Source organism: Salvelinus sp. IW2-2015, linkage group LG4q.1:29 (genome assembly GCF_002910315.2).
Source record: "Salvelinus sp. IW2-2015 linkage group LG4q.1:29, ASM291031v2, whole genome shotgun sequence".
NCBI classification, from domain to species: Eukaryota; Metazoa; Chordata; class Actinopteri; order Salmoniformes; family Salmonidae; genus Salvelinus; species Salvelinus sp. IW2-2015.
This window is the reverse complement of record NC_036842.1, coordinates 80,232,435-80,259,324: the sequence shown is the minus strand read 5'-3', so window position 1 is coordinate 80,259,324 and position 26,890 is coordinate 80,232,435. Positions and strand designations below refer to the sequence as shown.

General features: G+C 42.8%; 1 protein-coding gene across 4 annotated transcripts in view; it reads right to left on the bottom strand.

Moving 5' to 3' along the window:
• Positions 1 to 26,890, bottom strand: part of LOC111962602 (protein-methionine sulfoxide oxidase mical3a) — a 117,832-nt gene that overhangs the window by 23,739 nt on the left and 67,203 nt on the right. For 3 of the 4 annotated variants that reach the window (XM_023985791.2, XM_023985810.2, XM_023985804.2), the window contains 7 exons: positions 22,919 to 22,993; positions 21,255 to 21,454; positions 11,316 to 13,338; positions 10,622 to 10,716; positions 8,057 to 8,107; positions 6,995 to 7,102; positions 5,563 to 5,656 (listed from right to left, as the gene is read on the bottom strand). In XM_023985791.2, coding sequence (XP_023841559.1) covers positions 5,563 to 5,656; positions 6,995 to 7,102; positions 8,057 to 8,107; positions 10,622 to 10,716; positions 11,316 to 13,338; positions 21,255 to 21,454; positions 22,919 to 22,993 — 2,646 coding nt within the window. The remainder of the gene's footprint in view (positions 1 to 5,562; positions 5,657 to 6,994; positions 7,103 to 8,056; positions 8,108 to 10,621; positions 10,717 to 11,315; positions 13,339 to 21,254; positions 21,455 to 22,918; positions 22,994 to 26,890) is intronic. The other variant, XM_023985809.2, reaches the window with a different exon arrangement.

Below are 26,890 nucleotides of genomic sequence, written 5' to 3'. Positions count from 1 at the left end.
CTCGCTCTCCCACCAAATAATCTATAATTAATTGTAACCAGTAACTACACTAACATCTGCGTGATGCAGCTCGCCTCTATAACTACATCTGCTCTCACGACAACGTCTCTCATCACCCCAACCTCACTCCCCCCCCTCAAAAAAACAACTCTCCTACGCCTGAATTTCGGAGCTGAAAATGTATTCAATCTGAGTCCATCTGGGTTCACTGGAAACACACAGCATACCCATAATGTCAAAATAGTAATAGATGTTTTTAGATTTTCTTTGGGCCAATTACGCAAATCACCAAGAAAATGCAACCCTTTGTTCTGCAAGCCTAAAATAATGTCAGAGCTAAGCATCTTGCTTAACCAAGTGGACAAAATTAATTGTATGACTTACCTACTCTGGTGTGCAATAATAGGATGGTTTATCAGAATTCTTTACATAGCTACCTCATCTCTACGCCTCACCAAACCACACCATTACTGCTGTACACAGATCCGTTCAGTCAGCCTCGATCTTCAAACACAGATTCAATCACAAAAGTTAGCGTACGCTCCAATCCCTCGCACACCACGAAGGGCACCTCTTCAGTAGAAGGTAAAAAAAATTTGCGTGAATTATATATATACCTTGACTCTCGTCTACTCAAGTCACGCCACACACAATATGTCACTACAAACATACCTAGCTGCCTTCCAAGCGCATCAGGCCAAACCACTCAGGAATATTACACCATGAGGCGAGGACTCGTAGCTTAACACACCACCGCTACAGAGTTTAATGCTGGATATAGGAGGAAACATGCGGACTCTGCATCAACATTATTATAATATCAAAATACTCCACCACATCACAGGTGAACTTTGTCTCTCAAGTGGACTTAACCTCTCTCGTCGTCTTACGCTTCAAACGGACTTGTACCTTTATCAAAACCATTAACCTCACTCTGTAGTTAGAACACGCTCTACTCGTCACCTCTACGCTCTTCTGTCGCGTCTCAAAAGAGATCTGAGCAATGCATGCAATTTAGAATGTCTTTTTGGTTCCAATAGTTGTGTGGTGCCACATTGGCGACTCCGTCGTCTCCTGCCTCGCTCTCTCGCGCCACGCGCGCTTTCTCGCTCCACACGACTTAGAATAGACTCTCGCTCGCGCGCGCTCTCGCTCACTCTCGTTGATGTATTTAGTTGGTTACAATCACACACAGCGGCGGCTCCTCTCTCTCGCCTCTCCCTCTCTCGTCGCGGCTCGCATACACTCGGCGCCTCACTGCCCTACTCTCAAAGATCAGTGTCATCAGAATGATGAGTTCAGGTCTGTGACCTCAGACCTGCGTGTGTGCCTCACACACGCACACGCTCACTCGCTCTCACTACCCACAGAGGCGTACAACCATACAGAAATCTTTGTAGCCCCCCTATCATTATGGAAACTCCATGCTCAGCCTCACTCGCCACACTCACTCTCGCTCACTCTCGCACTCTCTCACTCACTCGCTCATTCGCTCGCGCTCGCACTCACTCTCGCCGCTCACTCGCTTTCGCACCACCTGCGCTCGCTCGCGCTCTGCTCGCTCGCTCGCCGCGCGCTCTCGCCGCCCTTCTTGTCTGCCCCGACTTCGGTCTGCCCCAACTGGAGGCTGTGTGTGCTCATACACACCACTCTTCACTCCTCCCTCTAATATATCCCTGGTTGTAGGCACTATTGGGCGAGAGTCTACATTACAGTGACTCCCTCGCGCACCTCTCGGCTCTCGCGCGCGCGCTCACCTGTACCTCTCTCACTCTGTCCGCCTCTCACACATCACCGCCTACCCTATATCTGTCCTTTCCCCTATCATCATCGTACTGGCTCTCTCGCGCTGCTCTCTCCTCTCTCGCTCCCTGCTGACGCAGTAGCCGACTCACCCCTCAGATCCCCTCCGCTCACCTCCTAATAGGGCACCGTAGCACACACACAGAACACGTCACCACTCTTTTTCCCCTTCTCGCTCTTCGTCTCGCCTACATTTTCACACCACTCTTTTACTCACTTCTCTCACACCTCGCTCTCCTCTCTCCTCGCACTCTCGATCTAAACAGTCAGCCTCGGCTCTCACACGCTCGCGCGCCGCTCTACACGTACTCTGATAGTTGTAATAGTAGGAATCGGCTCGCCACACGCTCGCTCACTCTAATACGCACTCTCACCCCGGTAGTAACTCACACGTTCCTCTTGTCATGTCATTCATTGTTATACTGACTCTAGCACGGCGCCCATACTTCTCCTCAACCTCTGTCACCCGGCACACCTCCCTTCCGCACCCTCCACTCGCTCACGCCACTCGCTCACCTATCGCTCTTCCTTTTCTTTCGCACTCACTCTCTCCTCGCTCCACTCTCTCTCTCTCGCGCGTCACCAAACATCGACAGAATGGGCCAAGAAAATTTGCCTTTAAAACTGACAACCAGTTTTCTTATGCAACTCATCCGGGCGCTGGTGCTCACGCCAATTGCAGGAAAATACCACATGGCACTTGCACGGCATGTTTCCCCACATGCTGCGAAGGGCCGAGTGGCCACTTTTCGCGCGCACACACTCGCGCACTCTCACTCACACTCACTCACTCACCTCGCACACTTCGCGAATACGCTGCTGCGACCAAAGTATATTACCACCTCATGAAAGCAATTTTGTAAAAAAACACACACATGCTAACACATAAACACCTATTTAATGATAATGTTAAGTACGCCACACACACACACGCTACCACAACTCGGAACCACACCCTGAGTGACCACCCTGCCCTTACTGACCCAAAAATCTAAACTAAACTCACTGGCATTGACTTTAGCTTAGAGCTGTGATCGCTGTATCCCTGTCAGTCACAGCTCATGGTGCTTGCTGCTATCCCTGTAGTCCCAGGCGCTGGTCCTCGCTGCTTGCCTGATCCCTTGTAGTCCCGCTCTAGTGCTGCTGTACTCCCTTGTCCGCTCCCCAGCCCTCCCTGCGTGCTGCCCTGTATCCTGGGTCAGTCCCAGCTCTCGGTGCTGCCTCGCTCTCTCTCGGCTAGCTCCAGCTCTTGGGGCTGCTGACTCAATATAGAACGCCTTCGCGTGCTGCTGTATCCTGTAGTCCCAGCTCTACCGTGCCTCGCTCCCTGCTATCCCGTAGTCTCCAGCATCTGGGTGCCTGCTGTATCCCTCGTTAACGTCCAGTCTCTCGTGCTCTGTATCCTGGTAGTCCAGCTCTGGTGCCTCGCCTGCCCTATCCTGTAGTCCCAGCGTTGGTGCTGCCCTGTATCCCTGTAGTCCGCCTCTGCTGCTCGCGTCACTCCTGCTCTCTCACTCTCGCGCGTGCGTATTCCTGTAGTCCAGGTTGCTGCGGCCTGTATTCTCGCCTCTCTCTCTCGCTCGCCCGCTCTCTCGCTCCCAGCTCCAGCTCCTCGCTGCTGCTGATATCCCCTCGCTCAGCTCGCTCTCGCGCCTCGCTCGCCCGCCTCCTCGCTCACGTCCTCGCTCCTCGCCTCGCTCTTCTCGCTCCCAGCTTTGGTGCGTGCTGTATCTGTGCTCACCAGCCTCTGTGCTGCTGCCCCCTACTACTGTAGTCCCCAGCTCTGGTGCTGCTGCTATCCCCCTCGCTCTCACTCTCGCGGCGCTCTTCTCTGGTAGTCCCAGGTCTGCTGGTGCTGTACTTCCTGTAGTCCCCACCGCTCTCTGCCTCATGTCTCTGTCTCTTCTGAACCATGATGATGTTGACTATGTCTCTGTCTCTTCTGAACCATGATGATGTTGACTATGTCTCACCCTCTTCTGAACAATGATGATGTTGACTATGTCTCTGCCTCATATTTATGAACAGCGAKAAAAACCCTGCTGCGATTTGAACGAACATTCTAAAACATGTATATTATGAAGGCTACAAACTTCTCTGTCTGTCGTAACTAAATATTGCAGTCACCCCCTACACTTTGGAGCAAAAATAATTAGCATTTTGTGTGATGATGTAGGCTTACAGTGCATTCGGAAATTATTCAGACCCCTTTTTCCACATTTTGTTACAGTACAGCCTTATTCTAAAATGGATTAAATATTTTTTTGAATCATCAATCAACACACAATACCCTATGATAACAAAGCAAAAACAGGCACAGATCTGGGGAAGGGTACCAAAAAATGTCCGCAGCATTTAAGGTCGCCAAGAACACAGTGGTCTACACCAATCTTAAATGGAAGAAGTTTGGAACCACCAAGACTCTTCCTAGAGCTTTTCAGCGGCAGGTACTGTGAGACTAGTCAGGATTGATTGAGGGAAAGATGAACGCATCAAAGTACAGAGAGATCCTTGTTGAAAACTTGCTCCAGAGTGCTCAGGACCTCAGACTGGAGGGAAGGTTCACCTTCCAACAGGACCACGACCGTAAGCACACAGCCAAGACAACGCAGGAGTGGCTTCAGGACAAGTCTCTGAATGTCCTTGAGTGGCCCAGCCAGAGCCCAGCCAGAGCCCAACACTGAGTAAAGGGTCTGAATACTTATCTAAATGTGATCAGTTTTTTAGGTTTAATAAATTTGCAAAAATGTCTAAAAACCTGTTTTTGCATTGTCATTATGGGTTGTTGTGTGTAGATTGATGAGGAAAAAATACCGTTTAATCCATTTTAGAATAAGGCTGTAACAAAATGTGGAGTAAGTTGAGGGGTCTGAATACTTTCTGAATGCACTGCATCTTTATAGTTGCTGCCACATCCTAGTTAGTGAAAAAAGAACACTACTTGACTGCCTGTCTGCCTGCACAGCTTAGCCAATGTTTGCAATGATGATAACATTCAATTGAAATAACATTCAATTGCTAATTTTACTGCGTATCTTTGTCTTGCTACGTTCCACATCTGGGCAGCCAAACGTTCTAGGCAGCTGAGCTTGTATCCGGACCGGTAAAAAGAGTCRGACAATGGGAAGTTAATTTTGTATCAACCGGTGCCATAGTTATGCTGTATATGCTGATATCGTGGCGAGAGTAAATAGCTGCATGTACCTCATCAGCTAAGAAGAACATGAAATCGCTAGACTGTCTGTGTCGTAAGTATGTTTGCAATACTGATAATGAATTTTGAGTAAAACATTTAAATAGCTGCATATAGCCTCCTCACCTCCTGAAAAAAGAACATGAAATCAGGCTTATGCTTACTGAGACATGGAATGCAACAGTTGGAACAGTTTTGTGCACAACATGATGTTTGTAGGAAATCGCGCTTATGCTTAATAGCCTACTGAGGGAATGCAAGAGTTGGAACAGTTTTGTGCACAACATAAAGTCTGTAGGCTACACCAATGACCAGACAAAGGTGATCAAGGAGGGGGGAGTGGCAGCGGTGCACTCAGCTACATAGGCAGCGGAGTGGGCACACCGCAACAAAAAACTCAAACCTGCACATGAGCAGAAAAATCTGTATTTTTAGCCTGGGAAAACTGGGATAAAGAAACTTCATATCCGTATCCGCTCCGTAAAAAGTAGGACCCCACCCCATGTGTGGACCCTGGGGGGATGTAACCCAATCAGAAAAAGAAGAAGTGAGTGACAGATGGGTACCTGCTTCCCCTCGCAGGGCTTTCTCCACGGCCACGCCCCTCTCCTCCAGCTGTCTCTGCTTCTCCTCCACCTGCTCCAGCTGTCTCTGGATGATCTGAGGGAGCAACGACATGCCAGAGAACAATTCAGAACACACACACAAACACACTAAAGCTTACTACAAGCTTTAAGTAAACGCAAGATTCAGAGAATTGCAATGTCGTTTACAAAAAGGGGTGGCTCCTTGTAATACATTCCGGCATTCAACATACTTTTTAACTACATGAAAATTGAGGGACGCCTCATTCCTTCTGCAGCCGTGGGGGCTGTGTGTTTTCGCTTGGTCCCTTGATCTGATCTATAGGCTATTCATCAAAAGTAACCTATTTTTCATTGATCATTTTTCATATAATCTTATAACTTTTTAAACAGTAAACCACACAATAAGAAACCTATTTTGTTGGGAAGTAATAACTAGTGATTACAGGCTATTGTGAAATGGTAGAACATGCTGCTCGCCATGTGATTTTTTCTCCGTGACCAAAACATGATGACTTTCGATTTTTAGCTGATATGGGAATAAATACACAATCAGCATATCAAACTGGTATATTGTTTTAGGTTACACAGGCAAGTATAAGAATATTTGCCAGAGCATATTTTTTTATTATAAATATTATTATTTCACATGGAGATGTGGGAAGCTAAAAAGGATAGCTAGCTTGCAATGTTTTTAGCCAAGCTGCTGCCAGCTAGCTACTACTAGCAAAGGAAACTCTTCCTTGCTTTCACAAAATACATTTTTTTTTTTTTTGCTATTGCCCCAATGTGAATGGGACCGGCGAGGATATTATGTTACCAGAAGGTGTCCGCTACTCCAAAAATCCCACTCCACCTACGTGCATACACGGACATAGATAAATGGAGTGAAACGTGGAGTAAACTTAACCCTAACCCTCTGGATTATCCGAGGGAGGAATGACAGGCCAGAACCCACACATATGAACACACACGAACATACACACAAACACACACACACACACGGAGTGTCTCATTGCACACATATTCATAATATTTCAATGAACTGACAGTTCCCTGGACTAAAAACCTTTGTATGAGAACAGTTTAATGTTCATGTCTGAAACCCTCTTAATAATTAACTTCTCAAAGTTGGATTGGTTTTGTTCTTTGGTAAAAAGGCATACTTTTTRTCTTATAAAATATTCATAAGCAGTAACACCGAGGGTGCATAGCTAATTAGTATTGTCTTGATCTCTGCATGAAGTTCTGTTTTGATGATCTTCAAAGACATGAAACTGGGCTTGCCAAAATCATTCAAAATTCACAGCGGTCTTGGTTCGCCAGTTGGACCCTCCTGTGGACTAATACACAAGATCCATACTCCACCAACTACGTTTTCTTCCAGAAACAACATATCCTATTGACTACTTACCTGGGCTCTGTGCAGCCTCTTCAACTCCTCCTGCTTGGCCTGTCGCCGGGCAGCTTTCTGTACCCTCCGTGTCAGCTTGGCATTGAGCTCCTCCTCTGTGTAGGTTTTCTGTAACAACATTACACTGTGTTAGAGGCCTTTAGAGAGGTGCTCCCTCAGGCTCCGAGGGAACCAAGTTCTTCATATACAGGACAGTGGAACCTCACCGTTCACAGAATGTTCAGAAGACATTCACAGAACGTTTTCTACAGGGGAGAAACCAGCTAGGGGTGACTGATAGATTGTAGATTACATTATACTATATGACATTGCAGAAAAACACCAGAGGAGCCTTTTCCTATGGGAGAGAACGATAGCTCTCCTCCTCCGCAGTGGGAGTATCCATTATACCAAAGATTACCATTGAGAGTACAAGAAGCGCTCACCAATTCTAGAAATGGCATAGCTAGGACAAAGCTGGGACAAGGCCCACAATTAAAACTGAACAGACATAAATCCACATAAAACTACAAAAGTCTGAGATACCTTAGATTTCCTTGTACAATATTTCACACTTGTATTATTTCCCCAGTCTATAAATTCTCAGAAATGTATGGAAATATATAGATATTTTATGAGTTGTCCATGTCCATTTTTGTCATCTTTCGGTTATTATTTTTCTGCAATAAAAAGCTGGAGTGATATAGGAAAAGCGATAGTATTATAGAGAATAAGTAAGTAAGGAGAGGTAGCTGGAATCCAAGTGGATCCGATAGCAGCACTGGAGAACACTGGGTTGGTTAACATCAGACCAGTACAGACCAAAGATAAGCTGATTGACACCCGACCGGAGCAGACAAAGAAAAAACATGGACGGCCATATTGGAAAGTTGTCATTCATTGTGACCAGAAAAGTAAGGAGTGCAGTAGTTTTTACCTCCAGCGGGGAAGGGGGGGTAAGTTATGCAGTCAAGGTGACCGCTGTGGCAAAATGGAAAGACAGGGTTAGGGTAGTAGTGCAACGGTTGGCGCATGCGCAGGGGTGATATGGCGTGGGTCAATGGACATGTATGCACACACTACCTTTGTGGCGTACGCTCTCTTGAACGCCAATGCGTGAGGGACATAAACAGACTTGGGGAAAGACAAAACAAAACAAACAGAAAAAACAAACAAACAAATGGAATGATTAAATGGATTAAATCGGCAAACCCCCCCCACATATGTCAACCCAATGACTAACACAATCAAACAGGCAATGTTAAAGGCCCCACACCTACACAAAGATGAGGGTGCAATGATGAGTTGTGGATCAGTATTACTACCAGGAATTATTCATGAAACATTTAAATTAAATTATTTGTTTTTAAATAGATACCCAAGGCACCCAGGGACAAAGTGAACAAAACATTGATGCACAACGGTTGATTAAATGAATATTAAGGGTTTGCCCAAAAATAGATTAACCTGAACAGCTAACAGCAGAGGAGTCTGAGCCAAAACTAGGTCACAATAGACTACCTACTATTCCACTGAGAAGAAAATGTACTACTTCACCTCACAGAACGGTCACTACTCAACGTCACATCTCTAAAAGAACTACAAACACTAAATTAACCACAGAACTAAATGAGCCCTGGTATTCCTCATTGAGTGTCAGAAGGCCTATTAGGATCTAGTGAAGAGATCCACTCTTTATGAATGGGATGTGCMCTTAAAGTGCTTGAGCTAAAACCACATTTTATGCTGCACCATCAGACCTATACCGTCTGGGACTAGGAGCCTGGGTCCAAAATATGAGGAAACTCTGAGCATGTTTGTCATACCCATTGATGCTTCGACATGTTCAGAGACTGTTGTGACCATAACCATGGGCAAGACAATAGCAACAGGAAAAGACCACTTTCTTTCTTCCAAGTTGCTTTGGAAAGTGTTTAAAAGTTTAGGATGATGAATGCGTGCCTCTGGCACTGAGATCCATCTATTCTACTGTATAAACCTCCACAAACACAGCAGCAGCGGACTAAACAAGTTTGAATTTCAACCATTTCAGCGTAATAAATGCAAATGACACTGCATATTTTGACTATTCGCTAATATGATAAGTAAAACTAATTAAATTCAACTCCCACCCTAGACGATGCCCGAGTCCAGTTATAATGTGAATATAACAATACTTTGCTTGCAGACAGAATAAAATGCCAATTCAATATGTAGAAAATGGAAAAGCTCCAGACCTTTTTTGATTACTTTTATAATTCTATTTTGGGTTGAGTTAGGGTTTCTAACCAAAAAATAACTTCCTGTTAAAAATAAGAATTTAGGTGCTTTAGTGAAATATAGTCCTCAAAAACGTAATTGTAATTGACATTCAACATTTGAATTTTGATGCTTGTTTGAAATTCATAAGCGTTCATCCCACTGTTGCACCTGGTGTAGTAGCTCTATGAATTCTTCATGATTCGATCAAGGTCTCGACCTCGTTCTCATTCCTTTTCTCTTTCTTTTTCCCTTTCCCTCAATTTTTTTCTCCTTCTCCATTTTCTCCTCTATTATTTCCTTCTGAATGCCTAACACTAGGTCAAAGATGTCCATATGCCGCTTCGGTTAACCTCTTGACGCTAGTCCGTTCCCAAGGTAAACGGACTATTTCTCAGGTCCAGATCGAAGAATATGCATATAATTTACAGATTAGGATAGAAAACACTCCAAAGTTTCAAAAACGGTCAAAATATTGTCTGTGAGTATAACAAAACTGATTCTGCAGGCGAAAACCTGAGGAAATCTAACCCGGAAGTGTTTTTTTTATTTAAAGGGGTATCAACCAGATTCCTTTTCCTATGGCTTCCTCAGGCTGTGACCAGGCTTTAGACATAGTTTCAGGCTTTTATTTTGAAAAATGAGCGAGATTTTTCAAAACTAGTCAGGTGTCCTCTGATTAGTTCCTGCGCGCGAGAGGGGTAGCTCTCCATTTTCTTTCTCTCTTTTATTGAATAGGTTACGGTCCGGTTGAAATATTATCGATTATGTTTGTTAAAAACAACCTGAGGATTGATTAGAAAAAACATTTGACATGTTTCTATGAACATTACGGATACTTTTTGGAATTTTTGTCGAACGGAACGAGGCTTTGGTTTTCTGAACATAACGCGCAACCCAAATGGCGTTTTTTTGTTATAAAAGTAATATTTATCGAACAAAAATAACATTTGTTGTATAACTGGTAGTCTCCTGAGTGCAAACATCCCAAAATTATCAAAGGTAAGCGATTAATTTTATTGCTTTTCTGACTTTCGTGACCATGCTAATTTGGGGCTAGCTGTTGTAGCATTGATTGATACACTCACAAAAGATTGGATTGCTTTCGCTGCAAAGCATATTTTCAAAATCTGTCACGATAGGTGGATTAACAACAAGCTAAGCTGTGTTTTGGTATATTTCACTTGTGATTGCATGATTATAAATATTTTTAGTAATATTTTGCGCCCTGCAATTCAGCGGTTGTTTAGGAAAATGATCCCGCTAAAGGGATCCGTAGCGCAGAGAAGTTAAGAGTTTAAATCATCATATGAAAACAAAAAAAAATACCACAGTGGGGGTGAGGTTTTCGTTAGTGAACTGATGATAGATGAAAATAACATGACTCACATCTGCCTTAGACTTCAGGGACGACCTCTCCAGCACATCATCACATGACAGATCTGAGTCCTCAGAGAAGCTCCGGTTTCGGCGCGACTTCAAATCTGGAATGGAGAAACAAACAAAGACAGCATATCTACCTGTTATTTCTGTATGGACTTGAAGTGACCATAACTAAAATAACTAGCCTAGAACATATAACCAAAGACTGACCAAAAGGCTCMWGAACAGCTTTTACCTCAAAGCCATAAGACTGCTGAACAGTTAATTAAACAGCTACCTAGACTTTCTGCTTTTCACCCCCTACCTACATGTACATAGTACTTCAATCAATCCCCTAACCAAACCTACATGTACCTATTACCTAAATCAACCCCCCCAAATACATCGTACCCCAGTACACTGACTCGGTACCGGTACTCCTTGTGTATAGCCTCGTTATTGTTATTTTGTGTTATTTTATTGATGCCATTTTCTTTGTAACTATTTGTTAATTGTCTTACTTTTTAACTGCATTGTTGGGAAAGGGCTCGTAAGTGAGCATTTCACGGTAAAGTCTACACTTGTTGTATTTGGCGCATGTGACAAATAATATTTGATATCTAGACTAAATGCCTTGACCAAGCTCTAAGCAAGTCAGTGCAGTATGGTCCATGGTAAACTACAGGCTCCATGAACTCCCTTGTTTCTCTGTCTGTCTCACCTGATGACCTCCCGAGAGGAGATGATCTCTTCTTCCCCGAGTCATTTGTGGTAGAGCTGGATGGCGTGCTGGGACACAACTTGTCATCCTTATTCTTCTTCTTGTCTTTCTTGTACCCTGAGAACACTGCCTTCCACAGGGACTTGTGTTTGGGAGGCGACGGCGTCTCGTCTGCACATTGCTTGTCGGAGAACCGGCTCTCGTTCTTGGCTTTCTTCTTCTCCTTGTTCTTGCGTGGCGAGAAAAGGGAGTTGCGCTTCTTGCTCTTGCCTCCCGAGGCGGAGCCGTCAGAGGAGACAGTCGAGCCGTCCAGACTCTTGTTAACCTGACTGCTGAAGAAAAGCTCTGGCAAAGTCTCTGCCTTTTTTGACTCCAGAGCTTCCACCGCAAACGTCTTTGGCGAGCCGGACAACTTCTTAGTACTTTTTCCGGATGTCTCTGATGAGGCCACGTTCCACACCACTTTAGCAGTGGCGGCAGAGTCCTTGGCCATGTCCGTCTCTTTCATCTTGCTGAGCTGCTTGGCCATAGCATCTTTTAGAGCTTGGCTCTTGACTGACTTCTCTCTGGCTCTCATCCGCTCTTCAGCTATTTCCTTGGCCTCAGGGGAGAACTGCTGGGCCTTAAGGTTTTTTGAGGCCTGCTGGTTCCCGGGGAAATTGGCTGTTCCATTCTCCATAGCCAGGGCCAAGTGAAGAGGAGGTTTCTCCCTCTCCCTGTTGGGCCTGCTTGTGGGTGGGGTGTAGAACCTGTCCATGGTTGTGTCTGGTGTCCGCTCGTCATACGTGTCCTCCACGTCGTCTGCAAACGGGATCTCTGCCATGCATTCCACAAATGACTTCCTCACCTCTTCCCGACGTGGTTTGCTGTTCTTCTCCCGTCTCATGATCACCACTGGAGCATTGACCGGTGCTGTGATTGGTGACGTGACCAGTGTAGTCCTGGGGGCAGGCTTGGGCACAGACACAGGGCTGAGTTGGGTCCTCGGTGCAGGCACAGGGCTCTTGATCTTGGTGGGTGCTGCCTTGGCTGGCTCAGGTGTAGTGGGGCCATCGATCCCATTGTTCCAGGAGACATGGTGCTTCTGCTGCTGCCTTAGGGTGGCTGGCTCCTCGTTGGGTGGGGGCGGCGGGGGGCTGGAGGGTGGGGTGAGCATGGTGGAGTCGGAGGTGTTGTAACTGTTGCTGGCTGCCTGGCTGGTCTGGCTGGTGGTCGTGCTGCCATTGAGGCCCAGGCCAGAGCTGCTGCTTAGGTCCCTTTGATCCGTGGCTTTGCTCTTGGGCTCCACGGGGGAGATGACCTGGCCCTCCACTGTAATGTTCAGCCTGTGGATTACCGAGGGGCCAGTGAAGGGGGACGGGGAAGGGGAAAGCTCCTCCGACAAGTCCTCTGGGGTGTAGGACTTGGGCGAAGAGGAGTCCGGGGTGGGAACCCTTCCCACAGTAACAGGACTCTTCTCTGGGGATTTGCTGCTGCTACGTTCCATTGGGGTGAGACCCAGACTCTTTCTGATCTCTGCACTCTTCAGCCAGAACTCCTCGATGATGTCCGTCTTCTTGACAGGGGTTTCCAGGTCTGATAAGTCTAGGGATTTTTGTGGCTCGGGGATAGCCCTGTCAGATGAGGCTGGTTTGACCAGCGGCGTGGAGGTGACTGCAGGGACAGGCTGAGTTCTGACGGGGGAGTCGGAGGTGAGGGATGAGGAAAGCTCTTGGCAGGGCAGTGGCTGGGCACAGATGGGAGACAGCGGGTTCCCTGTCGGGGGACAGGAGCATGACGGAGAGTTAACAGGGGATTTGGTGGTGACGGTTTCGAGCAGTGGGACAGGCTGGGAGCAGATAGGGGAATGGACGGGGGAACAAACGGGGGAGTGGATGGGGGACATAGTGGGTGCAGGGTATGGAGGGCTCTTGGCATTAGGAGTCTGAGCTGTCTTCTGTGGTGTTGTGATGTCCAGTGGAAAAGGTTCTGGGAAAAAGTGCATGCCGGGGGACTTGACCAGGCAGGGAGAGGGGTGAGACATCTGGAAGACAAGCAGAGGAAGAGGACCATTTACACTCTGAGAAACTCATAGAATGCCATGAGGGGGAAACATTTCGGTAACCCTTTACATTAAGTTGCCCCTATTATTAAGTAACTAACGCAGTAATAACTGTTAACATAGGAGTTATAGGCTTTACTATGCAGTTACATGGCAATACCAGAGTTGATAAATATGCTCAGACCTGGTAACGACAATTGTAACAAGGAACACCCTGCCATTAACTACCGGTCATTTTCAATTTGTTCATTTTTATGTTATGACCTGGCTCAAAGGTTATATTGAATCAAGTGTAACGTTAGAACAATATACTTACATAGGATAAACTTGTAATTATCATGTACCTACCCAGGAGCAAGCAACTTATTAATGTAACTTGAAACCCAGTAGGGTATAACCTTTATAATTACTATGTAGTTACAATGTAACAACCTTTGCAGACAATAGGCTAACGAGGAGAAATTAGGAGAAAGGACAACATTTGGTATAACTCTTTTAGTTAAAGATTGTTACATTGTAAGTACAAAGTAACAATATTTAACAACCAACTCAGTAATTACAATGTTGTTACAAGGGATATACATGTATTTACAATGTATTTACCCAAGAGCAAGCAACAATGTAAAGTGACATTTTTTATTACTTTGTAGCTATAATAGGCTAACCAGGAGAAATAAGGAGACAGTTTGACTTTTCTTTAATGGATGACAAACCATATTCAAACCATTCAAATTCAATTCCCCATTTTAGACTCAAAGCAATAACTATTTTAGCTACTGCAGTAAAACTAACACCCGGTGGTGGTCAAGCTAGCTGGCTAGCTTTTCCCCATCACTCACTAGTGTAGCTAGCTAGCTAACTAGCTAAGCACTGGCACAATGTCAACACATTTTCCAACTAGGTCAATAAACGTTACAACATCGTCATACAACTTATTAAAACATTTAGTTAACAATGTTATTTCACTATTTTTAGACTTACATGCACGTTTGCACATTACAAACCTATACAAAAACAACAAAAACTAAGAGAAAGAAATAGCATGTGCCTTCCATTTTGGCTACAGAGGAGAGTGTGAGCTAAGACTTGTAATAACTAACCCAAGATAGACCAGAGCCTGTTGTTTCCAATGGGAGCAAATAACTCATAGTGGGCAGAACCAAGCACGAGCTAGTGAGATCCTATTGGCGTGTTCTAGCATTTATTTGCATATTTCCGTTAGGGAACGTCAACTCTGTGAAGTGCACGTGTGCAATAACTCAATTCGCCCTTGCACTCCTTCTAAACAAGACATTTCTTAACTCTGGCAAAGGGTAAAGTCTACAAAACGTAGTACACTCAAGTTTGTTACAGATTATAATTTTGAAAACAGAAAACTGTATGGAGATCAAATGTTTTTTTTAACCTTTATTTAACTAGTCATGTCTCCGCCCTAACAATGGGAGTTGTTGTCCGAAAGGAAGGCAACAAGCTTAGGTCAAAGACAGGCAGAAACTGATGCTCCAATAAAAATCCCTGATCACACTTGTAGGTGATGTCATGGCGACGTTGTCTAGCGAAGTTCAGAAACACGTCATCCGGTATAACACTCCTTCGATATAAAGTTGTTTTTGACGAAAATCAAAACGGGCCAGTTTGTCACTTTCACGAGGTTGGAGAAATAACATGTTCTTGACACAAACCAGTGTGCCTGGATCCTAGTTCCATACCCCATTCAAAAGGCACTTAAATATTTTGTCTAGCCCATTCATCCTCTGAATGGCACACATACATAATCCATGTCTCAAGGTTTAAAAATGCTTCTTTAACCGGTCTTCTCCCTTTCATCTATACCAGTGATTCCCAAACTTTTTATAGTCCCGTACACCTTCAAACACTCAACCTCCAGCTGCGTACCCCCTCTAGCACCAGGGTCAGCGCACTCTCAAATGCTGTTTTTTGCCATCATTGTAAGCCTGCCACACACAATACAATACATTTATTAAACATAAGAATTAGTGTGAGTTTGTGTCACAACCTGGCTTGTGGGAAGTGACACAGAGCTCTTATAGGACCAGGGCACAAGTAATATAATAATAATCAATAATTTTGCTCTTTATTTAGCCATCTTACATAAACAACTTTATTTATTCATTGAAAATTGTGAATAACTCACCACAGGTTAATGAGAAGGGTGTGCTTGAAAGGATGCACATAACTCTGCAATGTTGGGTTGTATTGGAGAGAGTCTCAGTCTTAAATTATTTTCCACACACAGTCTGTGCCTGTATTTAGTTTTCATGCTAGTGACGGCCGAGAATCCACTCTCACATAGGTACGAGGTTGCAAAGTGCATCAGTAACAGCGTGATTTGCCAGGTCAGGATACTCTGAGCGCAGCCCAATCCAGAAATCTGCAGTGGCATCTGATTAAATTAAAATGTTCACAGAACCGCTTGTTGCAATTTTGATGAGGCTCTCTTGTTCAAATATCAGTAAGTGGACTGAAGGCAGGGCATGAAAGTGATAACGAATCCAATTGTTTGTGTCATCCATTTTGGGAAAGTACCTGCGTAATTGTGCACCCAACTCTTCCAGGTGCTTTGCTATATCATATTGTCAGTAAGCTTGAGTTCATTTGCACACAAAAAAATCATACAATGATGGAAAGACCTGTGTGTTGTCCTTGTTAATTCAGACAGAGAATTGCTCCAACTTGGTAATCATAGCCTCAATTTTGTCCCGCACATTGAATATAGTTGCAGAGAGAGTCCCTGTAATTCTAGATTCAGATCATTAGGGTGAGAAAAAACATCACCCAAATAGGCCAGTCGTGTGAAAAACTTGTCATCATGCAAGCGGTCAGACAAGTGAAAATGATGGTCAGTAAAGAAAACTTTAAGCTTGTCTCTCAATTCAAAAAAAGTGTCAATACTTTGCCCCTTGATAACCAGCGCACTTCTGTATGTTGTATAAGCGTTACATGGTCGCTGCCCATATCATTGCATAGTGCAGAAAATACACAAGAGTTCAGGGGCCTTGCTTTCACAAAGTTAACCATTTCCAAAACTTATTTCAAGCTGTCAGGCATTCCCTTGGCAGCAAGAGCCTCTTGGTGGATGCTGCAGTGTACCAAAGTGGCGTCAGGAGCAACTGCTTGCACGCACGTTACCACTCCACTATGTCTCCCTGTCAAGGCTTTTGCGCCATCAGTACAGATACCAACACATCTTGACCACCAAAGGCCATTTGATGTCACAAAGCTGTCCAATACTTGTCACAATACTGTCACAATACTGTCCAAATATCCTCTCATGTTGTCCTGGTTTCCAGTGGTGTGCAGAAGAGGAAGTCTTCCTTAATTGACCCCCCATAAACATAACAGACATACAGCTGAAAATGGAATGTTAGATGTATTTGGCTAAGGTGTATGTAAACTCAGTTTTTCACAATTCCTGACATTTAATCGTGGTAAACATTCCCTGTCTTAGGTCAGTCAGGATCACCACTTTATCTTAGAATGTGAAATGTCAAAATAATAGTAGAGGATGATTTATTTAATCACATTCCCAGTGGCTCAGAAGTTTACACTCAAATTAGTATTTGGTAGCATTGCCTTTAAATTGTTTAACTTAGGTCAAGCGTTTTGGGTAGCCTTCCACAATCTTCCCACAATAAGTTGGGTGAATTTTGGCCCATTCCTCCTGACAGAGCTGGTGTAACTGAGTCAGGTTTGTAGGCCTCCTTGCTCGCACACGCTTTTTCAGTTCTGCCCACACATTTTCTATGGTATTGAGGTGATGGCCACTCCAATACCTTGACTTTGTTGTCCTTAAGCCATTTTGCCACAACTTTGGAAGTATGCTTGGGGTCATTGTCCATTTGGAAGACCCATTTGCGACCAAGCTTTAACTTCCTGACTGATGTCTTGAGATGTTGCTGCCATATATCCACATCATTTTCCGTCCTCATGATGCCATCTATTTTGTGAAGTGCACCAGTCCCTCCTGCAGCAAAGCACCACCACAACATTATGCTGCATGGTTCGGATGGTGCTTCATGGTTCGGATGGTGTTCTTCGGCTTGCAAGCGTCCTCCTTTTTCCTCCAAACATAACGTTGGTCATTATGGTCAAACAATTATATTTTTGTTTCCTCGGACCAGAGGACATTTCTCCAAAAAGTACGATCTTTGTCCCCATGTGCAGTTGCAAACTGTAGTCTGGCTTTTTTATGGCGGTTTTGGAGCAGTGGCTTCTTCCTTGCTGAGCGGCCTTCGAGGTTATGTCGATATAGGACTCGTTTTACTGTGGATATCGATACATTTGTACCGGTTTCCTCCAGCATCTTCACAAGGTCCTTTGCTTTTGTTCTGGGATTGCACTTTTCGCACCAAAGTACGTTATTCTCTAGGAAACAGAACGCATCTCCATCCTGAGTGGTATGACGGCTGCGTGGGCCCATGGTGTTAATGCTTGGGTATTATTGTTTGTACAGATGAACGTGGTACCTTCAGGCGTTTGGAAATTGCTCCCAAGGATGAACCAGACTTGTGGAGGTCTACAATTTGTTTTTCTGAGGTCTTGGCTGATTTCTTTTGATTTTCCCATGATGTCAAGCAGAGGCACTGAGTTTGAAGGTAGGCCTTGAAATACATCCACAGGTACACCTCCAATTAACTCAAATGATGTCAATTAGCCTATCAGAAGCTTCTAAAGCCATGACATCATTTTCTGGAATTTTCCAAGCTGTTTAAAAGGCACAGTCAACTTAGTGTATGTAAACTTCTCACCCACTGCAATTGTGATACAATGAATTATAAGTGAAATAATCTGTCTGTAAACAATTGTTGGAAAAATTACTTGTGTCATGCACAAAGTAGATGTCCTAACCAACTTGCCAAAACTATAGTTAGTTAACAAGACATTTTTGGAGTGGTTGAAAAACGAGTTTTAATGACTCCAACCCAAGTGTAAGTAAACTTCCGACTTCAACTGTATACCAGGAGCTGTGCCAGGCCCGCCACATCTGCTGACCCATGCAGCTGTAACGCATCGAATTTCAAAACATCTCCTGCCATGTCACTGACGCGTCGTGAAAAAGTGTTGTTTGATGGAGGCATTGTATGTATAGTTTTTTGGCCTTTTCTCCCAGCATTGTCCCAGCCATATCCGCAGCAGTAGGAAGAATTAAGTCCTCCACAATTGTATGGGGCTTGCCTGTCCTAGCCACTCGGTAGCTCACCATATAATACGCGTCTAGCACCTTCTTATTAATGTTATATGTTGTTTTTATACGTCTTACTACTCGAAAGTCGTCTTAATTCTCGCTCAAAAAACTCCTGCGGCTTATTTTTTAAATTGGCATGTTTTGTTTCTAAATGTCTGCACAAGAGTGAAGGTTTAGTAGTACTTTTGCACATATAACACACTGTGGCTGAGGAAAGCGACTACTCCCATTATAAACTATAAAAAAGAAGTCCACTCACTGACAACAGCGTTTATTTTCAGTGTAAATATTTGTATGAAGATAAGATTCAACAACTCCGATACAACAGGTCCCAGACGTGCTCAATGGAATTTAGATCCGGGCTCTTCGTTGGCCATGGCAGTACACTGACATTCCTGTCAAATCAAAGCGATTATGTTAGGTCAGCACCTAGCCACAGAAACCCATACAGCCATTTTCCAAACAAAAAGAGGTGTCACAAAAGTCCTTTTTGTTCACGCATTTTGTCCAGTAATCCGAATGCAGAAGGCACGTTCACCAATACCAGACCGAAAAGTTTTTTAAAAAGTACAATAAAAGTTAGTAGAAACATCCCAAACGATGTATAAAATCATTCCTCTGGTTGTTTTTGTCATAATCAATCAATAATATTTCAACCGGACCAAAGCTTCGTCAATAGGTAAAGGAGAAACAAGAAAGGCGCGTTCACGATCAGACGCATGGCTGATGAATGGAAATTTCCAATGGCCACTGATTGAAGGTGATGTATCTCCCTCATTTTTCAGAGTAAAAGCCTGAAACAATGCCTAAAGACTGGCCACATGTAGAGGAAGACACGGAGCTCGTGAACTGGGTCCGAAGTCTTTGTATGGTAGGGTTACAATGGAAAAACAGCCTTTCAAAATAATAGTACTTCCTGGTTGGATTTTCCTCTGGTTTTCACCTGCCATATCAGTTCTGTTATACTCACAGACATTAAAGTTTCCAAAACTGTTAAAATAGAGTGTTTTCTATCAAAATCTACTAATTATATGCATATCCTATCTTCTGGGCATGAGTAGCAGGCAGTTTAATTTGGGCACGCTTTTCATCAAAATTCAGAATGCTGCCCCCTACCCTAGTGAAGTTAAGTGAACCCCAAATCAATATAGTTCTCATCATATTTTCACCTCTTCGATGGTCCAACATCCCCGTCTGTTGTTCGGTGCTTTCCCAGGTAAGGGAGAAGTATCTCTTCGACTGCATCAGATTCACAACTGTCAGTGTCCGTGCTAGCTGGGCTAACAACAAATGTAGGATTACTGATGCTAGCATTGGATGTGCTCGTGGAAGCAGAACAACTTGTGCCTTCGACAGGTGCAGTTGTAGTACTGCTGGTAGTAGCAGTACTACCAGTAGAGCTGGTATGTGTCTATGGACACGGGCCTTACTTTTTTTAACCATTTATTAATTTTCGAGCAAACGGAATGAGCAGCAGCTACGTTTGGCTACATACGGAACGTTAGTGGAATTCCCTTGAGAGAGTAACGGTTAATGTGATTGGATGTTAATTATTTGACTAGTCTACCTGTATTTGACATTTTGTTGTTATTTTGCTGAACACTTGATGGTTTAATTTTATTTTTGACAGTGAAACGAGGCTACTCAGGCGAGAAAACAACCTCACCCAAATGTATAGCCCCGTTGGTAAAATATAGATGATTGTTTGAAAAAGTGAAGATTCCTTTCATTTTTTTTTATGCCAATCACATTTGTATTTGGCGTACCCCAGTTTGGGAATACCTGATCTACACTGATTTAAGTGGATTTAACAAGTGACATAATTAAGAGATCATAGCTTTCACCTGGATTCACCTGGTCAGTCTGTCATGGAAAGAGCAGGTGTTCTTAATGTGTCGTACACTCAGTGCATATCCCAAGTGCATATCCCTTGTAACAATATTGTAATTACATGGTTGGTTATTAAAGATTGTACGTACACTGTAACTAAAAGGTTTATACCTAATGTTGTCCTGTCTCCTAATTTCTCCTGTTTAGCCTAGTGTCCGCAAAGGTTGTTACATCGTAACTACAAAGGTTGTTACATTGTAACTACATAGTAATTATAAAGGTTATACCCTACTGGGTTTCAYGTTACATTAAGTTGCTTGCTCCTGGGTAGGTACATGACAATTACAAGTAGATCCTATGTAACTATATTGTTCTAACGTTACACTTGATTCGGTTTAACCTTTGAGCCAGGTCATAACATAAAAATAAACACATTGAAAATGACTGGTAGTTAATAATGACAGGGTGTTCCTTGTTACAATTGTTGTTACCAGGTCTGAGCATATATATCAACTCTGGTATTACATGTGGATTCAATGGTAGTGGCACCTTGTAGTAACATGTAACAAGGTCAGATTTTGGTTTGAGTTGTTAACATTGTAATTCACAGGTGACTTTCAAACATGTAATCACAAAACATTAATTACATAGTGGAACAAGAAAATGTGCAATAACATCAAGTTACACATGTGGAATAACCTTCAGAAAGTGAATGTGTAATTACACATTCCATGTTCCAATTGTGTAATAACTGATTTCGCAACAACACGATAACCATGTAATTATATAGTAAAGCCTACGTAACTCCTACATTGTGAGTAATAGGGGCAACTTAATGTAAAGTGTTACCAACATTTCTTACCTGTGAATCAGGCTGTGGAGTCGGTGGTTTGACTGGCGAGAGCACAACTTGCCCAACTAACTTCACTGGACTGACACTAGATTGTTCAATGCTGGAGGCGAGCCCCTGACTTTCCGACTTCTTGTCCTCTTCAGGAAATGCTTCACTGATCTCTGACTGGTGTAGACAAGCCTCAGCCTCCGCGTCGGAGGGAATGTCTTCTGTAATAATATAGACAATAAGTATATCTTAGAACTCGATAATGTACACTACTGTTCAAAGGTTTGGGGTCACTTCGAAATGTCCTTGTTTTTGAAGAAAAAGCACATTTCTTGTCCATTAAAATAACATCAAATTGATCAGAAATACAGTGGCAGCTTCATTAAATAGTACCCGCAAAACACCAGTCTCAACGTCAACAGTGAAGTGGCAACTCCGGCATGCTGGCCTTCTAGGCAGAGTTGCAAAGAAAAAGCCATATCTCAGACTGGCCAAATAAAATAAAAGATTAAGATAGGCAAAAGAACACAGAACACAGACACTGGACAGAGGAACTCTGCCTAGAAGGCCAGCATCCCGGAGTCGCCTCTTCACTGGACGTTGAGACTGGTGTTTTGCGGGTACTATTTAATTAAGCTGCCAGTTGAGGACTTGTGAGGCGTCTGTTTCTCTAACTAGACATTCTAATGTACTTGTCCTGTGGCTCAGTTGTGCACCGGGGCCTCCCACTCCTTTCTATTCTGGTTAGAGACAGTTTGTGCTGTTCTGAGTAGTACACAGCATTGTACGAGATCTTCAGTTTCTTGGCAATTTCTCGCATGGAATAGCCTTCATTTCTCAGAACAAGAATAGACTGACGGGTTTCAGAAGAAAGGTCTTTGTTTCTGGCCATTTTGTGCCTGTAATCAAACCCACAAATGCTGATGCTCCAGATTCTGAAACTAATCTAAAGGAGGCCAGTTGTATTGCTTATTGAAATCAGCACAACAGTTTTGGGCTGTGCTAACATAATTGCAAAAAGGTTTTCTAATGATCAATTAGCCTTTTAAAATGATAAACTTGGATTAGCTAACACAATGTGCCATTGGAACACAGGAGTGATGGTTGCTGATAATGGGCCTCTGTACGCCTATGTAGATATTCCATTATTTATTTTTTTATCTGCTGTTTCCAGCTACGATAGTCATTTACAACATTAACAATGTCTACACTGTATTTTTGATCAATTTGATGTTATTTAAATGGACAAAACATTTGCTTTTCTTTCAAAAACAAGGACATTTCTAAGTGACCCCAAACTTTGGAATGGTAGTGTACCTCACCATATTKGGTAGTGAGTGGAAATTCCAACCAGATGCTTCAAATGTATACATCCGGTAAAATATGTGGCTAATTGTTTTATCTGTAGTGTGAGGTGAGAGGTAAGTGTGATGTAACTTCCTGGTGAACTCTCACTTATACCAGAGATCTGTATATAATGATGAGATGCCTCATGTCTCTGCCCTAACAATGTACTAACAAGTACATCTTTGAACCCGATAATGTATCTCACCAGTCTTACCCTTGCTGTCATCATAGCTCATAAATTACATTTGTTCATACACATTCTGTGAAACCTCACTCTAGTATTAAATTAATAATTAGAAAACTAAACAGTAGATTTGTTGAAAAGGTTGGTTGCATACCCTGGTCCATCTCGGTGCCCAGTTCAAAATCATGGCTGCCATCTTCTGCTTCCGGGTCATCATCCTCACAGTTCTCTGAGGGCACAGGAGAGTGAGGAAACAGTTAAACAGGGTACCAACTGAGCTTTTAGTCTGGTTCAACTAGGGCTGTGGCAGTCATTACATTTTGTAATTGACCGTTAATTAACATAAACACATTTAGCATATCCTACAAGCCACTGATGCATAACTTTGGAATATCTACATTTTAAAAAGTCTAATAAATCCATGTAATATAGCCTACACTATCACAATAAATCCATTATCTATTTTCGAGAGGTCTAAAGAAACATGATATGAAGAAAATGTAGTCTATTTCAGAAGAACAGAATAGCATACTCTGCGTTGTACTTATGTTAGTTGGGTCCTGATCTGGCTATGCCATATGGCTGTGGGCTACACTAGTTAATTTAACAGACAAGATTTGGTTAGAATTCCGTGGCATTATTTTATAATATGAAGAATACAATTGAACATACTGTAGCTGAATAAAATAGAAAGGATATTTTCTCCAAACGATTTGAGGCCGCATATGCGGCTGTTCTGTGTTGAGCGGTTAACTTCTCTAGGATAGGGGGCAGCATTTTCACGTTTGGATGAAAAGCATACCCAAATTCAACTGCCAGCTACTCATCCCCAGAAGATAAGATTGCATTGGTTAGTATATTTGGATAGAAAACACTCTGAAGTTCTAAAACTGTTTGAATCATGTCTGTGAGGATAACAGAACTTATTTAGCAGGCGAAACCCCGAGGACAAACCATTCAGATTTTTGTTGTTGTTGAGGTCACTCTCTTTTCAATGGATTTTCATTGGGAATACCGATTTCTAATTGACCTTCTTGCAGTTCCTACCGCTTCCACTGGATGTCAACAGTCTTTAGAAATTGGTTGAGGGTTTTTCCTTTGTGTAATGAAGAAGTACGGCCATTTTGAATCAGGGTCACTTGTGTCCTGTTTGTTAGAGGCACAGACCAGAAGTCTAGCTACATTTAGTTTAAATCCTGTATTGAACACAGATCATCCCGTCTTCAATTTGATCTATTATTTACGTTAAAAAATACCTAAAGTTGTATTATAAAAGTATTTGAAATGTTTTGGCAAAGTTTACAGGTAACTTTTGAGATATTTTGTAGTCACATTTCACAATTTGAACCGGTGTTTTTCTGGATCAAACGCGCAAATAAATGGACATTTTGGATATATATCGACGGAATTAATCGAACAAATGGACCATTTGTGATGTTTATGGGACATATTGGAGTGCCAACAACAGAAGCTCGTCAAAGGTAAGGCATGAATTATATTTTTTTCTGCGTTTTGTGTCGCGCCTGCAGGGTTGAAATATGCTCTCTCTGTTTACTATTGGTCTATCCTCAGATAATAGCATAGTTTGCTTTCGCCGAAAAGCCTATTTGAATTCTGACATGTTACCTGGATTCACAACCGATGTAGCTTTAATTTGGTATCTTTCATGTGTGATTTAATGAAGTTTGATTTTTATAGTAATTTATTTGAATATGGCGCTCTGCATTTTCTCTGGCTTTTGGCCAAGTGAGACAGAACTCAGATTTTGCCTAACTCAGATTTGTGATATAAATATGAACTTTACCGAACAAAACATACATGTATTGTGTAACATGAAGTCCTATGAGTGTCATCTGATGAAGATCATCAAAGGTTAGTGATTAATTTTAACTCTATTTCTGCTTTTTGTTACTCCTCTCTTTGGCTGGAAAAATGGCTGTGTTTTTCTGTGGCTATGTACTGACCTAACATAATYGTTTGGTGTGCTTTCGCCGTAAATCCTTTTTTAAATCAGACATGTTGGCTGGATTCGCAACAAGTGTAGCTTTCATTTGGTGTCTTTCATGTGTRATTTCATGAAAGTTTGATTTTTATAGTAATATATTTGAATTTTGCGCTCTGCATTTTTACTGGCTTTTGGCCAAGTGGGACGTTAGCGTCCCACATATCCCAGAGAAGTTAACAAAGAAACAGGTGCTCCTATATGCTTAATTTAGAGTTATTTATGTAACTTTAGTTGTGATACAAATGTTGGGCTATATGTTTAGATTTTTAATACATTCTAAAAGGCTGCATGATGCGACTAATGATGATTTGAAAAAAGTTGCATTAAAGGCATGAGCTGAGCTTTGTTTTTTGCACAGGCTGTACACACTTCAGTCTCTCATTCACAAATTTGACAAGCACTTGATAATCCCTCGAATTTCCCAGCTGCAAAAAAGAAAACCCTCCTAAAAAAATCCATGCCTTTAGCGGCCAGTGGCCATTGTGCCACTTCTCCCCGCTGCGTGCCGAAGCACCTCTCACTCACATGGCTCTCAGTCACGTGATCGGGTCTTTCTCACAGGCTACAAGTGAAGACAGACACATCGGGGACGCAACCGCGTGTGTCCTTATCCAATTCCAAGGCGCATTTTGAGGATATTGGAAGTATGGTCCACATTGACTTTTCGTCAGCCAACAAGATGAGTAGGCCTAACGAACAGCAAAAGCACTAGCCTATGTCAATCTACTATCCCCCATAGTAGAAAAGTTGACCTATTCTATTCTGTGCGAGAAATAAATATTCCAAACATAGTAGGGATGCGATAGATTCCAAATTAATACAACCACTAGCATCAAAAAACCTGTTTGAAGCAATGAGCTTGACACAACAGATGAGAACGTTTAACCTAAAACGTTTAACCTAAAATGTTGATAAACTATTAGGCTGTCACATTGTAAGCACAGCAATGCGCATACGGCAGTAGGCTATAATCAAATGTTCCATTAGCAGGAAAACACCATTCTCAAAAGTGACCACAAACGCGATTATGCACGTGATGCTTTTATTATAAAAGACGAAAATTATTTTTATGGTGAAAATTATCTTGAAACTCACGCACTGCGTATGTATGCCAGTTAGGCTCTACACCGCTTGTAAAGTGGATTAATGTGCTTGATTTTAAGAGGTTATTTGACTACTTTAGTTGTGATACAAACCTTAACAAAAAAACATAAGCCTATGGGCTAGGCTAAATGAGGTGTGCGACTTTATTTGATAAATTCGCAAAAAAAGCTTGCTCTGTTCTGCCTTAAGCTGGGCATCATTCACAAGTGATAGGCTAATATTGTCACCCATCAAGACCATTCTTGATTTAATCTTGTCTTTACATATAGTAAATAATATGTGTGTGAAATTTGGACCATTATCATGCACCTGTCTCGAAACAGGGGCAGCGGGAAAAAAAATACATGTAATCTATCCACTTAAATAGCGAATGGAGGATACTTTTCCTGTGGTTCATTTTCATGCCAGCCAGGTAGGCTATACTCCTGTTGTAAAGATAAGCAATGTACTTAATATTTTCTTAACATTAGGAAAGTTGAGAAATAAATGTAGTAGGCTTAGCCTATAGAAAGCTGATGGGATACTCCTCTTTTTAATAGAGGCCATCACTCTGTTTTCTCCCGCAATTGCATAGCCTATAGAAATGTTGCGCAACATGAGCTCATGGGCTCTCATGAAGTGTTTGATTAGATTTCCGATTACATTTGCATTGATGTCAGAGTGATTAGAGGGACAATAGAGTGCAGGGGTACCAGGCAGTTAACAAGTTTGGTAGGTTACTAATGACCATCAGCAGCCTCAGAGCTTGGAGAAGCCTAATTACCGTGACCGGTCATATGGAATTCGACTGTCATCAAGACTCGTGACGCCGGTGTGGCAGTAATACGGTCACCGTAACAGCCCTAGGTTCAACCAAAGAGAACTGTCCAAGACTCCCTCAAAGCTGTCTAATCTGAACCCTCTCATTTTCTGACCTCAGGGCAGGCAAGAAACTAAAGGTTAAACAAACACTTAAGAAAAAGGCCTTTGGGCGAATATGGAGCATGGAGACAGGAATGAGAAAAGCATATGACTAGG